A 16,039-nucleotide genomic window follows, 5' to 3' on the forward strand; every position below is an offset into this window, starting at 1 on the left:
TCATCCTCGTGGGAAACATTACTTAACCCCCAGATTATCTATAATCTGCCCAGGGTTCACTTAGTGTTTCTTCAAATATTGATTTGGTTTTATTGTCTAAATTGGACTGAACAATTTAAACGAAGTCAGGTAATTGTGATTTCCTAATTGTGTAATTACATCAATTGGTTTTCTATTGAATTTGAAATCCAGAGTGATTACTTCGTTCTTAATTATTTTTGCAAACAAAATCTATTTTGCTTGTTTCTAAAATTAGTTTTTATAATCAATTAGAGCAACAACCTCAAATCTTCTTTTCGATCACAACTAGTAGTAATGGCAACTGTTTACTAATTAGCATTTTCAATTAATTTTAGTGGATACGATAACATACCCTACTTCTTATACTACACTCAAAAGTAGCTAAGAACAAGGATTTTATTATATGATTGACCTTAAAACACCTCGATCAAATGTTGATATCCGAATAAATCGGATGGATAATCTTTACTTAGGTCATCACTGATAATGTTAGTCGTTGGCCATTGTTGATGGTTGAGACGAAGAATAGGATAGACTGGGATGGTAACAGCGTCTGTGATTAACCACGTTTGATATTTATGGCTCTGATGCAATGACTATTTTAAGGTTGTTATTGATGAATAAACATTATAAAGAAATGAAGAATCCCTCTATATACAGGAGAAAAACCCACAAACAAACCTAGAATTATGGTCAATATCAAATGCTGAAAAACTAAAAATAACACAATTATACTCCAATTATAATTCTTCAAATATACTCTAAATACAATCTCTAATAATATGTAAATACAAATAAAAAGCCGGTGATCGAAGGCATTTTCTCACATACCATGGATTTGCGTTGACATTTTGTAGTTTTGGATTGTTGCAAAGACGGGTTCTTGTATAATACTTCTATGCAAACAATTGTCAAATGATAACGTACGTCTGACTTTAGCTGTAAACAGTTTTCTTTTCCAAAGTCAACTCTAACAACATAAGACTCGCTTAACAAGTTACCAATAAATGTTTGACTTATAGAGTTATACATCCAAAAGAATGTTAATGTCTCTAAACTTGATTTATTGCAGTTTTCTTGACTCCAGGAATCTCTTACACTTAAAATCCGAAGAAGAAAGATAATCTACAAAATCGGCATAGTTTGTGTCTCGATAAAGTCTTGGGTTTGACTCATCAATGAGTATCGGTGATGGTGTAACATTAAAGTTTGCATTTAGACTATGCAATGACGCCACTGATAGTCGAGATCTCATGGAGTTAACCACCGCCCTGTGCACCACACTCTTGTACCTTCCGTTGCTAAATATCTGTCACAAAATACAAAATTTAAGATTATGTAAATCGTAGTTTATGCTAGATGAGTAGTCTTCAATAAGTTATTATAGAAAACAACAAAAGTAAGATTCAAACATGAGACTTCCGCTAGAGGAGACTCTGGTTGTGGAACAAATGTAAAGTGTATTGAGTATATATGTATTTTATGTTAAAAATTAGGGTTTAACAAGAAGAGACTGACCTCAAATTGGTCGCCAATATTGACAACAAATGAATTAGGGATGGGTTTAACAGTAACCCATTTGCCTTTGTGTTGTATTTGAAGACCTTCAACTTGATCTTGAAGGAGAAGAGTGAGCAAGCCATAATCCGAATGAGGTGGGAGACCTAGTGTGAGTTGAGGTTGTGGACATGCTGGGTAACAATTCACGACCATAAGTTGGTTTCCTTGTTCGTAAAGTGTTGTCTCGTGTGTCACTCCAAGGCTTTCGAGTACCGCCTCCATCACCCTCTCGTATAAATGTTGGATATTTGTTGAGTACGCACCCATGGATTCCCTGTTAAAAAGATAACAAACATAAGATATCGTTACAAACTTACATTACAACAAAATAAGTGATTTCTTCACGATTCGCTCAAACACTAAAAATAATTAACAAAATGATGTCACACATAAAAGTACTTAGAAGAAGATTTACAAACTTATAAATAAGTAGAGAAAACAAAACTATTTGTACAGAACCAAATTAAGTATAAAACCGTAAGAGATGCGTAACATGCGTGTTGGTAAGGCATCGTAGCAAGTTTACTGGATAACGTGTCAGGACGATGTTAGGTGTCAACAACGCATCATGGGTGTATCTATTGTTTTTACTTTATTGTTACTTTGATACATATGGAGGTTGATTAATCACGTAACCATTGATCTCTTTCTTTCTCTACTATATTTCGTTGACAATATGTACAAATGCTTATATGGTTCTCTACTTAAATCTGGTTATGTATTACACAAATCCTTATATATGTGTGTTTTTTTTGGGTGGGGGGTTGGTGGTTGGGGTTGAAAGATCAAATTAAGGAGACGTTTATTATAGATAATGCATATTGACATGAGCATACAATAAAACTGTGACTAATTATTGATTAGGGTTTACCTCAAATCAAGAGGAGAAGAAGGCCAGAAGGAAGCATAATCTTGCATGGGATGACAACTTAGCTTCAAGAAGTCTCTCCAGCAAAAAACCTTATCATTGTTCTGGTTAAAACTGGTGCCGTATCGAACCGGTGCATGCAAATCTGATGACATGTACCGTTGCCTCTCCTCAAACGGTAGCTCGAAAAATCGTTTACTCACATCTATCATCTTCCCGATTGTCTCATCACCAATCCCGTGGTTTATCAACTGCATCAACACCAATTACTCTTAACAATATTACTTCATGTGTGAACTTTTAATCATAAAACTACTAATAATTGATAAAACGTGAATAACTATCTTAATATTCGAACTACAAAACAATAAAAATTAATCAATAAGCAAACTTAAGGATAAGCGATGAATAAAACAATACTAGTTATAACAGATAATAAACTCGCTGCCATAATTACCTGAAAAAACCCGAACTCCTGACAAGCTTTTGAGAGTGATGCAAGCACACGAGGTCGGTCTGAACCTTGAAGCTGCGCAAAATTAATTATTGGCAAACTGATGCAGCCATCAGCAACTAGATTATGTGGCCTTTCGGGTTCGGGTAAAATGTATTTGTTCGGAACTTGTGTGAGCCCTTTGTCACACATATGTTTTACACCTTTTTGGTACATGTGTTGTTGATGGACGTTGGGTTGAGCTTGCAAAGGCATTATTCGAACTTGCAAATCGATGAGAATATTGTGTGGAACTAAAGGAAGATTGTGTGATTTATATAATATTGATAATTAGGGGACGTAGACTGATTCTTTTAAATTATAATAGGGGTTCATGAAGACTTGGGTTGACTTGGTTTTCGGTCAATGTAGGGGATATGTAGCGCGGTTTTGGGAGTTAACTCGTTTGGACCTTGTATGCATGCATGAATAGTTTACTTGCCAAATCATCAAGACTTTTGAACCAAATCTAGAACTTAATCAAGCGCGCAGATCGTTTTTGAAAAGTGGGATCTAATAAATATGCATAGGAAGTAAAATGTAGGATGTAAATGGCATTATTGTTTCTTAGTCTTTTAATAGTCATTAAGAGGTTGGCTTTTAACGATTCATAACCTCTTAACCAGTGATGGATCCAGAAAATTTTGTCAGTGGGTGCCAAAAGCGGTCAAGCTAGAACGGGTCAAGTCAAACTAAAACGAATCAAACCAAAATGGGTCAGGTCCAACGAAATTACATTAGATAAACCACGTATAGAAATGTAAGCAATAAATTTTCCCAAAACGCAATAAACAAAATGTATATTACAATTGATAAAAACCTTTGCATAATTGTCACGACACAAAACTCTTATGTACATATAAAAAAAATTAAAGTTAAATAGTGTAGAATTATAAAAAAGAAATGATACTCTGAATACTATTATATTTTGGTCTAATTTTTTTAATAGTCCGATTAAACTAACAAACTATATCACTATATTAATAACTAATTGATGAAGTGGTCAGACAATTAAACAATCTAAGCTTAATTGTTATTTTGTGAAAGAAAAAACTAAACTTGTGTTTGAAAAGTTGGCTCGGAAAGATGAGCTTGGGGCACTAAAAGAAACACGGATTGGGCAGTTGGGGTCTTTGAACCTAATATATTAGAAGTTTATAAAAGAAAATACGAATTTGATGAGATGCCTACGCTCCCCCTGGCTCAATACTGAATCCGCCCCTGCTCTTAACCATTAAGAGAGGTCATGCACCATTAAGAGGTAACATCTTAATGACAATTAAACAGCTACCAAACACCCCCTAAATAAAGTCGATGATTTAGAGAGAGATCGACCTGACTTATTTCGAATTCTATGTATAATTCTATATTTAAAGCTGGAGTATAACTTGTGAATTTAAGCTTGACTGGGAATCATGTGGTTTATGATTTATTCGTTAGTTAATTTATTGAATGTATTTAAAATCATTTTTCACTATTTAAAGTTGTAACTTTTGTACATTACATGATGATGTATATATTATTTAATTATTTTTATCATTCTTTTATAATATTATATATTACGGGGTTATTTTACATTTTTTGTTTCTCATATTTATATATTTTTTTTGGATTTTAATTTTATTTATTGCAGGGAAGTTTATAATATACTTAAGATTTGATTATGAAAGAGTTTCATAAATAAATGATATGTTATAACCCGTTTTAAAAAGCAACCTGAGTTTGGTGAGACCCATGACATGCTTATTTTTGTACTATAAAATTATTTTTTAATTATAAATAATATCTTTTTTTTTAAAAAGTCAGATATTGATTTTTAGTATATCGCTATTTCATAAGATTTTCATATCAAATATTTGCTGAGATTAATTTCTAATTTAATGAGATGTTATAACCCGTTTAAGGGCTATCCGGGTTTGGTGAGACCCATACCCATGAATTCGGGTCAAATGCATGAGAAGCCTACATTTACAAATAAAGTTATCTAGTGACTTGAGAGAATGTAGGAAGCAAACATAGAGCTTTTAAAGGTTTTGTTTATATATATATATATATATGGGAGGATAATTTGATAACCTTGTTGAGTTTTAAGAACTTAAAAACTTTATTCCTGAACACACATTTAATTAAATAAATTAGATTATGTGACTGAGATTAATTGTGATTAATAATTAAGTATGTGAGAGAATAAAGATTTACAGTGATTACACTAATTTAAACGTCCATTACACATATGTAAAATGTCGACTCGGTGAGTAAAAAATCTGTAATTTTTACGTATATACAACCTACATATATTACGTATGTATAAAAAAATTGAAAAAAAATTTGTTATGTTGAGTTCTTTCAAGTTCTTAAAACTCAAAATGGTTCTCATTTGAAATCTTCCTTATATATATATATATATATATCCTTATATATATATATATATATATATATATATATATATATATATATATATATATATATATGAGTATCATTACAGAACTTCTAAATTATTTAAGAACTTGAAGGAACTTTTAATAACTAACATTTTTTATAAAATTTTTTGTATGTTAATGTTATTTTAGTATAGTCTTATCATTCTTTATATCTATATTTACGATTACAATTATGAAAATGAGTTTTTACATATATCTATTTTTTTAAATATATGTAAATTTGCTATTACATAAATTTTACACATATATAAACTTGTGATTTATATATGTGATTAAATATTTATATATAAAATATGGTAAAACTAGTCTTAAACAATGTTAGTATATGAAAAAGAATTAAAAAAAAATGTTTGGTTATTATGAGTTTCTAGAAGTTCTGAAAGGATACCAACCTTAAATATAGTATATTAAATAAAAATTATATAAGGAATAGGTTCGTTTAGACTTACAATCCTACTCGAGCTAAAAAAAAGTTTGATCCGAGTTAGTCTACTTAATGAGTTACAATAAAGAGTTGAGCTCATTTATAATCAGTTCGGTTCTTTCTTATTATAGAGTCGATCTTGAATTAACTTACGAGTGACGAATCTTTTACATTCAAATGAACACATGGAGTTACATAATATATGCAAAGGTTAAAGGGTTACAAACCCTAATAATATATGCGAAGGTTATAGGGTGAAAGTCTCTTTAAAATGTGGAGATAATTATGTATTTATTAGTAACTTAAAGCAATAAATAATGAAAGTATGAAATTATGAAAGTGATAAAGTATGAATGCATGTAAGTATGTATGAATGAAAGGTAAACAGGTTAAGCATGTAATATGTATCTTCGGATGCGTATATGTAAGTATGTGAATGTAATGTATGTTGCCTGATTAACTAGAACTCACTCAGCGTAGTTGACTTTTAGTATGCACGCAGGCAAATTGAATAAAGCAGTTGGCTTGAGGGAGACAAGGCATTGGACTGAAGATGTTGGCATCTTGAGAAAAAATGTTATGATGTTTTATGTTATGTTTAAAACGAGTTTGAATTATGTTAAGGCAATATTTAACATTTATGTAATATATGATTGAATGTTAAGTCTTCCGCGCAAAGTTTTAATTCACTCTGATATTTAGAACTATGTAATGAGTAAATCCAATACCTAATGTAGGGCGCTAGGATTGGGGCCTTACACAAAAGGGAATACTAAGTTGCAAATGAGAATACTTGTTTGCAAATGAAAATTCTATTTGCAAATGGAAATACTAAGTTGCAAATGAGAATACAAATTTGCAAATGGGAATATTGTTTGTAAATGGGAATTGTGTTTGCAAATGAGACTGGTTTTTGTAAATAAGACTACTAACTTGCAAATTGGAATACTGCAAATGGAAATTATGTTTGCAAATGGGAATGGTCTTTGCAAACGGGAATGCTCTTTGTAAATGAACCTTGGAAATACTCATTGCTAGATATTTAACCATTTTAGAGAGCTCAGTTATGCTAATAATGATAGTATGATTAGTTAAGTTAATGGAATTTTAACCCGTTAGCTTCGCTAACTTAATTAAGTATAATTAAGTTTTAGAATCATTAAGTAACGACTAATATTTAGCAGTTAAGCATGCTGATTTAAGGAAGGGAATTACTATTAGTTCAGAACGTAAAAGGATCCACGTGAGTTCTAGCCCCCTTTTACCTTTAAATGTTTTTGGGTTGTATGTATACTCAAGAAAGAATTTAAAAAGATGAATGTGACATGCTTATATAAGAAAGTAAATGAGTAAATTAGTAGCAAATGTACATACGTAACTCTTTTATGTTAAAGATGTATGAAGAATGTGGGTAAGTCATGACGTGGACATCAGGCGGGTCTTAGTACCTTAAACATGTCCACATCATAACTGATTATGGGCAGAGTGCGAATGTTTATATGATAGACAAACCTTCTTTTTGTGGATATGAATGGATGTTTCTTTATGGAAGTTATAGTGTGTTGTTATGGAAAGGAAAGCATGGGCATGAACAGAATAAAGGACTAAAAGCTTATACTGTGTTCAGGGCACGTGTTGCTACGATAATGTGGTCTAGTTATAAATACAAGGTACTAAATGTGGATACAATATACATATATGTGGTCTAGTTATAGATACAGGGTATTGACTAATAGAATAATATGTGTGTAGCATGGTCCAATTATAAATACTATTGTAAGGTGGTCCAGTTATGGATACAAAGGATGATGTGGTCTAGTTATGGATGCAAAGGATGATGTGGTTCAGTTATGGATACAATGAATAGGTGGTTCAATTAGGGATACTAAGGTAGTGTTTGGTATGCAGGAATGGATGACAGAATGGAATGACCTATTATGATAGAATGGAGAAAAGTGTGTTTGGTTGATCAAAGGAATGGAATGACCTATTACCTAGTCCATTCCATTTCTCCACAACACCTCAATTTCATTCTATCCATACCCCATGTTTTTTTTTCATTCCATCTCCCCTTTCACCCAACATCACCTCCACCACCCTCCCACCATCCACACCACCACCAGCCACCGCCACCAACCATCGCTATCAATGCAAGCCACCCACCATCGCCAACCGCCGCCGCCATCAACCGTCGCCACCGCCCATCACCAACCGTCTCCGCTGCCCACCACCACCACCTGCCACCTCCACCGTTACCCCATCACCCACCTCCAATCACCATTATCTCTCGTCGCCCACCACACTCGCCACCATTAACCACCATTACCGTCCATCACTGTCATTACCATGACTGCTACTACCTCCCACCACCGTCAACGCCAATCACCACCATTTTAATTTATTTTTGTTTTTTTCCTGCTTACCAACAACGCAAAGTAATGATTCATTTCATTCCCATGTGGTACCAAACATCCCATTAGAATGCCCATTCCATTCCTTTGTACATTCCATTACCACGTTCATTTCATTCCTTCGCGTATTTCATTACCTCATACCAAACAGACTCTAAGTGTGGTAGTTAACAAATATGTGTATATATATGGTACGATTGGATGGTATGATAGTTAATGAATACATAGATATACGTTGTGTAATTGTATGGTCCAGCTATGTATACTAATATTAGGGAGAGTGTGTATGAGGCATGCTCCGATATGGATGAAGAAGACAAGGGTAAGAGTGTAATGAATGTGCAAGAGTTATAGGTTATGCTCAATGTATCTTCGGATATGAAAGAGTTATGTGTCAGTTGTTTTAAATTGATCATTTGTAAAAAGAAAGAAATGTTAGAACTCACTCAACGCGTAGTTGACTTTTAGTATGCATGCAGGTATTGTTAACGACGTGGCAAGCTTGAGGTGCGTACAAAGCAATCCATATTGAAGATTAGTTAGAGAAAGAAGTGTTTATGTAGAAGTTTTTATTTCCGCTGCAAATTGTATGTGCTTTCGCCGTATTAAATTGAGTTAATGTATAAATCCAACGCTAAATTAGTAGGGCACCGGGTTCGGGACCTTACAAACATTGTTGATTCTCCTTTGGGTATCTCTTTTAAAGTTTTCCCCCCGTATATGAACATATCAATCGTCAACCGTTAAAGTTAAACCCGTCTTGATTTCCATGTGCACAACACAAAATTATCTGTGTATGGTCCTTATCTTTGGAATCTGTATTAACAACATGCATGTATCCACGCGTCAATATGATTAAATAGAAATTATCCATAGGTAGTTAATATTTAATAATCTTTGTCAACTAATAATCAGATTTATTTACTTGCTTATTTTTAATTATCAATTTTGTTAATTTTTCTTAAAACAATTGGTATAATAATAATCACAATCAAAAGTATTCACAAAAATAAAAACAAAAAAAAAATCTTTATTTGCATAATAATGCTATGGAGGGTCTCTAACATACATAAGCATTAGAATATATTCCAAATTAGAGTCCGTTCAGAAAATATAATAAACCATGTCTTACGTCCAATACAATATTATTGAAAAATAGTTACGTGTATACAAAGTTAAGTGATACAATATTGAACTTCTTAGGATTAGAATGACAACTACTAGGATATGAGCCATCGGTGCCTAACAAATATCACCCTAGTCAGATATTTGTTCTCGTACATTGCATCTCTTTTTGGCATCATCTATGCTATTAATGCTAGTGTATGTGTTAATGGAAGCATGTTATAATTATATTTATACTATACTTTCATAAACCAAGTTAACATCAAAAGGTGACCAGTACGTAACTACAAAAGGAAAAGAAGAAAACTATGTCCGGAGAACACTCACGCTCATTTTTGAATACCGACCATGCTCTTTATAAGAGTGTTTACATGCTTCAGATTGTACAAGTAACAAGTCATATGTATATAGTCACTCACATGCATTAACAATCAAGGGTAAAACGATTATAGAATTGATGATAAGAGTGTGCAAATTTCTTAAAATTATTTTTATATAACCTGTTTTAATAAAACCGATCAAGTTTTTAATAATATCTTCTATAATTGTCTGATTAAACAAGGAGTTTGCCATTTAATTAGGAGTAAGCCGAATGCATATATCCTCTATATCCTCTCTGTGTTAAAAAAAAAAGGACTTTGAACAAAGTGAAAAAAACATATTTTAAATTGGAAAAAACATTAAGCACGTTTTCTTCCATTGTCAAAAACCTACTTTCTATTGCTTTCATATTTAAACAAATCTGCTTCTTTTATAATAAAAAAGTAACTCTTTCCCAAGTGTATTAAATTCACGTTCTAACATGGAGTGTTTGAATGCTATTTTCTTAGGAACAAATAGGTCATTTTTATTTACAAAATAAAAAAAGTTAGTTACAGGTATAGTTCATATTCGTAGGACGCTATTCATATTTGAGAAAAAAGGCATGTTTGGTGAAGTGATTATCATTTTATAACAAGTTTGAGTTTTGACACTAATTTTCGTAACAAGTTCGTATAATATGAAAACAAAATGACCACATATAGAAAAAAACAAAAAGAGTTATTATACTTTTAATATTAGAAACCAACTGGTTCATTCCGGCACGACAACTTAATACGTACCAAATCAAATTAAACATCAAAATCCTAACATGATTACCGAACATCATAAATAAATCAATCTACGATTATTATTAAAAGACTAAAACCAAGCAGCATCCATCACCACTGAATAGAGATTTGCAAAAATACAATCATTGAAACATGGGTTTACAATATGATGGGTGGTTGTTCCAATGATGTGGTTGATGTGGGGTTGATGATTTCAGTACACAATTTGAAATTCTCTGAGCGAGAAAGAAGAGTAGAAGACAGGTGAAAGGCTTACAATTTTAACAACGTTAACTTGTATATTTAACAAATATTACATTTAAACTCAAAAAGGCATTAACTGTTTGACAACTCAACAAGTACGATGAACTACTCCCACTTTCACATCTAAAGTGTCATAAACCATGTGACTTCGTTGCGTGCATTTAACGGGTCACAAACCATGTAATTACTCCATTAAATACAACAAATGATTCACAAAGTGGCTCCATTATACACCAATATTTGAATCGTTTTTTCTGTGACTCAATACGCAACAAGTGTCAATCATCATGCCATAAAGAGCTCAAATGGAACTCAATCGATTACAATGCAACAAACATACATACGTTTTAAGCTACAAATCACTCATCTATTTGTGTAGAATTTTTTTGTTGACTTCCAAATCTTCTACTTTACTAGGAATTGGTTGTATGATCCCTTGATTTCTAGTCTTAATTTGCTAGAGTACTTTGATGTCTTTGATCTCTTCCTTTGTCATTTTCTTCTGGAGGTCTTCACACACACACCATTTTTTTACCGCGAAAAATGACCAAATGTTGATATATTTAATCCCGATTCGTTAAAGATAAAACCGAGGGGTGGCTAGGTCGATCTCAAGGGGAGGATAAGGAGGAGATCAAATTCAAATATATTAAGTTTTATTTATGTTTATCTTTTATTAGTTTCTTAGTTGTAGTCAAATTGTTTTTCTAGTTTCCTATTTCTAGTCAAGTTATGATTGTTAGACTATAAATAGTTTGAAGTTTTTATTAATGAGAAGAGAAGTTGAACTTTAGTTTTTGGAGTTAAAAAGCCTTCTCTGCTTTCGATCTCATTATTAAAGGCCATCACCACAAAATACTTTATTTAATATTCTTCACATATACCCACTGATCGATCTAATAATTGGTGACGTCAACTTCGATTATGTATTTCCGTTTGTGTGTACAGAACTCAATTTAGAGTTCTAAATCCAAATTGATTTTCCAACAATTGGTATCAGAGCGTAGGCGATCTACGATCTTTGGGAATTCAAGAACGGTGTGGGCGACTAACCACATCAAATCGGAAACTCGAAGACCGGGTATTATGGCGGATGAAAGACCGGTTGTGCAAGCAAGGGAACCAAGTTCAACTTCGTTGCAGTGTCTAAAGTTAACAAAAACAAACTACAACACGTGAGTTGTAATTATGGAATCAATTCTTGATGCTCAAGGATTATGGGAGGTGGTGAACGGAGAAGCCGTAGATGACAGAAAGAACAAGATGGCTAGGGCTATTATTTTACAAGCCTTACCGGAAAATGTGTTGATACAAGTTGCAAGAACCCGTGATGCTCAGGAGATTTGGGAATCACTACGGGTAAGATTCCTTGGGGCTGATCGTGTGCAACAAGCTCGCTTACGATCATTAAAGCGAGATTTTAATCAATTAAAGATGGGTGAAAAAGAATCGTTGAAGACTTTGCCGGGAAGATAACGGAATACGCCTCGCAATTTGATAGTTTGGGTAGTCCGATGGAAGATCATGAACTTGTAAAAAAACTGCTCGATAGCGTTCCAGACCATTTTATTGCTATTGTAGCAACTATCGAACAGTGGCCGATCATAACACTATGGTGTTTGAAGATTGTATAGCAAGGTTAAAGGCTTTTGAAGAGAGAATCAAAGGCAAGGAAGCAATGGCCGAGATGGGAAAGTTATTGTATGCCAAAAACGATAATCAAGGTAAAAAGGACACCGATCATGATCGGAAAAATTATGCTCGAGGTCGGGGCTCCTCAGGTTATGACCAACGGGGCCATGGAAGAGGCCATGGTAGAGGTTCAAGTAGAGGACGGGGTTGGTTCAATCAGAACTATGATAACCGAAGAGACGGTCATCAACCGAACACTAACAACCAAGGCAGAGACGGCAATCAAGGTAATAATCAAAATAATCAAAATCAAGGTAGAGATAAAAGCGGTGTTCGGTGTTATAATTGCAATGTTTTGGGGCACTTTGCGTGGGAATGTCCGAGACCACCGACTCAAGAAGCGAATCTTAACCAAGCCGAGGCTAAGCCGCCGACTCTTATGATGGCCTCAGTTGAAGTTGATAAAGAACAAGTTATGTTGAACGAGGAGAAGGTTCATCCAATCCGTTATGCAAACGACTCGGTAAGCGATTCAATTTGGTATTTAGATAATGGCGCGTCTAATCACATGACCGGGTGTGAAGCCCACTTTGCCCAGATTGATTATCGAGTGAGCGGTTTGGTGAAATTTGGAGACGAGTCCAAAGTGAATATTAAAGGGAGAGGTTTCATTATTTTCGATTGTAAGAATGGTGACCAGCGGGTTATGAATGACGTCTATTACATACTCGACTTATGTAGCAACATATTGAGCATCGGTCAGTTAACTGAAGAAGGGTGTAAGGTTTGGATAGAAAACGACCACTTGTGGCTATACGAGGAAGGATATTGCTTGCTAATGAGAGTCCCGAGAAGTCCAAACCGTCTTTACAAGATCGAGCTCAGAATTGGAACCCCGGTATGTCTTTTAGTTTCCATTAAAGACCAAGGATGGCTATGGCACGCTAGACTTGGTCATGTTAATTTTGATACATTAACTAATATGAAGTCTAAAAATATGGTGCATGGCGATATTCAAACTTTGCATGGTGAGAATGTTTGCAATGCATGTATGCTTGGCAAACATAGTAGAAACCTGTTTCCTAAAAACACCACGTTCCATGCCACGAGACCATTCAAGTTGGTACCGATTTATGTGGACCAATCTCACCTCCTACTTTGGGAGGAAATCGGTATTTTATGCTTCTTGTAGATGATCATACGAGGTACATATGGGTTTATACTATTAAAAATAAGAATGATGCTTTGGGTATTTTCAAAAAGTTTTAACAGGAAGTAGAGTTAGAGCATTCGCTAAAGGTAAAAGCTCTAAGAAGCGATCGAGGAGGCGAGTTTCTCAACAAACTTTTCACCAAATACTGTGATCAAGAAGGAGTAAAAAGAATGTTTACGGCTCCTTACTCTCCTCAACAAAACGGTGTAGTCGAAAAGCGAAATCGAACGGTCCTAAATGCAACAAGAAGTAAGCATATCAATATTAGATTTTACTTCATTCGGGAATGTATTGAACGTGGTGAAGTCCAAGTTGAGCATATTAGTGGAGAGAACAAAAGGGATATTCTTACAAAAGCGCTACCCAAGTAAAAGTTTGAAGAGATGAGGAAATTGCTCGAGATTGAAGATCTGAAAGGAACAAATCAAGATTAAGGGGGTGAATGATATATTTAACCCGATTTGTTAAAAATAAAACTGAGGGGTGGCTAGATCGATCTCAAGGGGAGGATAAGGAGGAGATCAAATTCAAATATATTAAGTTTTATTTATGTTTATATTTTATTAGTTTCTTAGTTGTAGTCAAATTATTTTACTAGTTTCCTATTTCTAGTCAAGTTATGATTGTTAGTCTATAAATAGTTTGAAGTTTTTATTAATGAGAAGAGAAGTTGAACTTTAGTTTTTGGAGTTAAAAATCCTTCTATGCTTTCGATCTCATTATTAAAGGCCACCACCACAAAATACTTTATTTATACATATACCCACTGATCGATCCAATAATTGGTGACGTCAACTTCGATTCCGTATTTCCGTTTGTGTGTACAGAACTCAATTTAGAGTTCTAAAACCAAATTGATTTTCCAACAAATGTGTGTTTCCTTCAAATTTGGGTAACACGTATTAAGTTCACCTTTTTTCCAAAACTAGTCCCTCTAGTATCTACATGTGTTAATTGTTAACTCGACTTTAATGCCCATCATTAAACACAAAAGAGTAACATACAGTAAAGTTAAATAAAACACTTCACGTCAATATAAATTTATTTTCCTAGAATATGAACCCTTTGGTTCATGTTTTTACCCTTTAGAAACACTTAAACTTGTATATTTCATTTAGTTTACCAGATTTCTAAGTTCTAATGCTTGAAATGCATCAAATTTGATATATATACATTTATTCACTAAACAAGATTGTTAAAACCAAATAGAAATTTTTTTACATGGGGGTTTAACACTAATTTTAAGGGGGGCGATCGTGATTTTTACAATCGTATAACAACCCCCAACCACCAACACACACAGACACAAGAAAGAAATAAAGAGGGGGAGGGGGCTTGGTCTGTCTGTGAATGTTACATAGAACACATCTTTTAACTAACCACCAATATTTCATATTTAAATTCAAGTATTTGTTCCTAATAACACTTACATGATGATATTTGTTATTTTTTGTAATCGTATAAACGATAACACGAAAGAAAAGAAAGAAATGCAGAGAAGAGAGAAAATGTATTGCTCTGGAATCAAAAGTTACATACAAATGAAAACAAACAAACTATATATATACTAACATATGTGGCGCATATGTTGGGCACATAACATATGCGCTCACACCCCCCCCCCCCCCCCCTCAAGTTAGAGGTTGAGAAAACCCCAACTTGTGCAAAAGCTCATGAAAATGAGGCCCTGGTAAGCTCTTGGTGAATAAATCTGCAAGCTGGTCATATGTATCAAATTGATGAGACCCTCTTGTAATTTCTCTCGAACAAAATGGCAATCAATTTCGATATGCTTTGTTCGTTCATGAAAGACCAGATTCTTGGCGATGTAAATTGCATCTTGGCTGTCACACTTAAGATTAACCGGAGAAACGTTAGGAACATTAAACTCAGTAAGGAGTCTAGTTAACCATGCAAGCTCAGCTGTAACATGACGAAGTGAACGATACTCAGCCTCAGCAGAACTTAAGGAAATAGTGGACTGTTTCTTAGACTTCCAAGAAATTGGAGAACCTCCAAGAGAAACATAAAACCCACTGACTAATCTTCTTGTATTAGGACATGCCGCCCAATCTGAATCACAGAAAGTCTGTAATTCAAAAGATGAATTGTTGTTGAAAAATAACCCCTGAGATAAAGTTCCCTTCACATAAGAAAGAGTATGAAGAGCCGCATTCCAATGAGGAAGCCTCGGATCTTGCATGAATTGACTTAAGAAATGAACAGCAAATGCAATATCAGGTCTTGTGTGGGTAAGATAATTGAGTTTACCAACAAGTTTTCTGTATTGTAAAGGTTCAGTAATAACAAGACCGTCATGAACTTGTAGCCGTAAATGATGAGGTAAAGGAGAATCGGTGATAGGAAGATTAGAAGTGTCAAATTTTGCAAGCATGTCTTTGGCAAATTTACATTGACACATGATGACACCTTTAGAGGTATAAAGAACCTCCATCCCTATAAAATAATTGAGTGTCCCCAGATCTTTAATCTTGA

At 33.9% G+C, this 16,039-nt stretch overlaps 1 protein-coding gene across 1 annotated transcript; it reads right to left on the bottom strand.

Moving 5' to 3' along the window:
• Positions 1–1,084: 1,084 nt before the first annotated feature.
• Positions 1,085–3,495, bottom strand: LOC143612251 (putative 2-oxoglutarate-dependent dioxygenase SLC1). Its single transcript, XM_077086280.1, has 4 exons — positions 2,907–3,495; positions 2,453–2,700; positions 1,540–1,855; positions 1,085–1,330 (listed from the first exon to the last, which is right to left on the bottom strand). Exons 1-4 carry the CDS (start codon positions 3,156–3,158, stop codon positions 1,085–1,087), a joined length of 1,062 nt encoding a protein of 353 aa, XP_076942395.1. The 5' UTR covers positions 3,159–3,495.
• Positions 3,496–16,039: the final 12,544 nt, after the last annotated feature.

This window comes from Bidens hawaiensis, unplaced genomic scaffold (assembly GCF_021521415.1).
Source record: "Bidens hawaiensis isolate Kalapana, Puna unplaced genomic scaffold, B.hawaiensis_p1.1 tig00034038_1, whole genome shotgun sequence".
Taxonomy (NCBI): Eukaryota; Viridiplantae; Streptophyta; class Magnoliopsida; order Asterales; family Asteraceae; genus Bidens; species Bidens hawaiensis.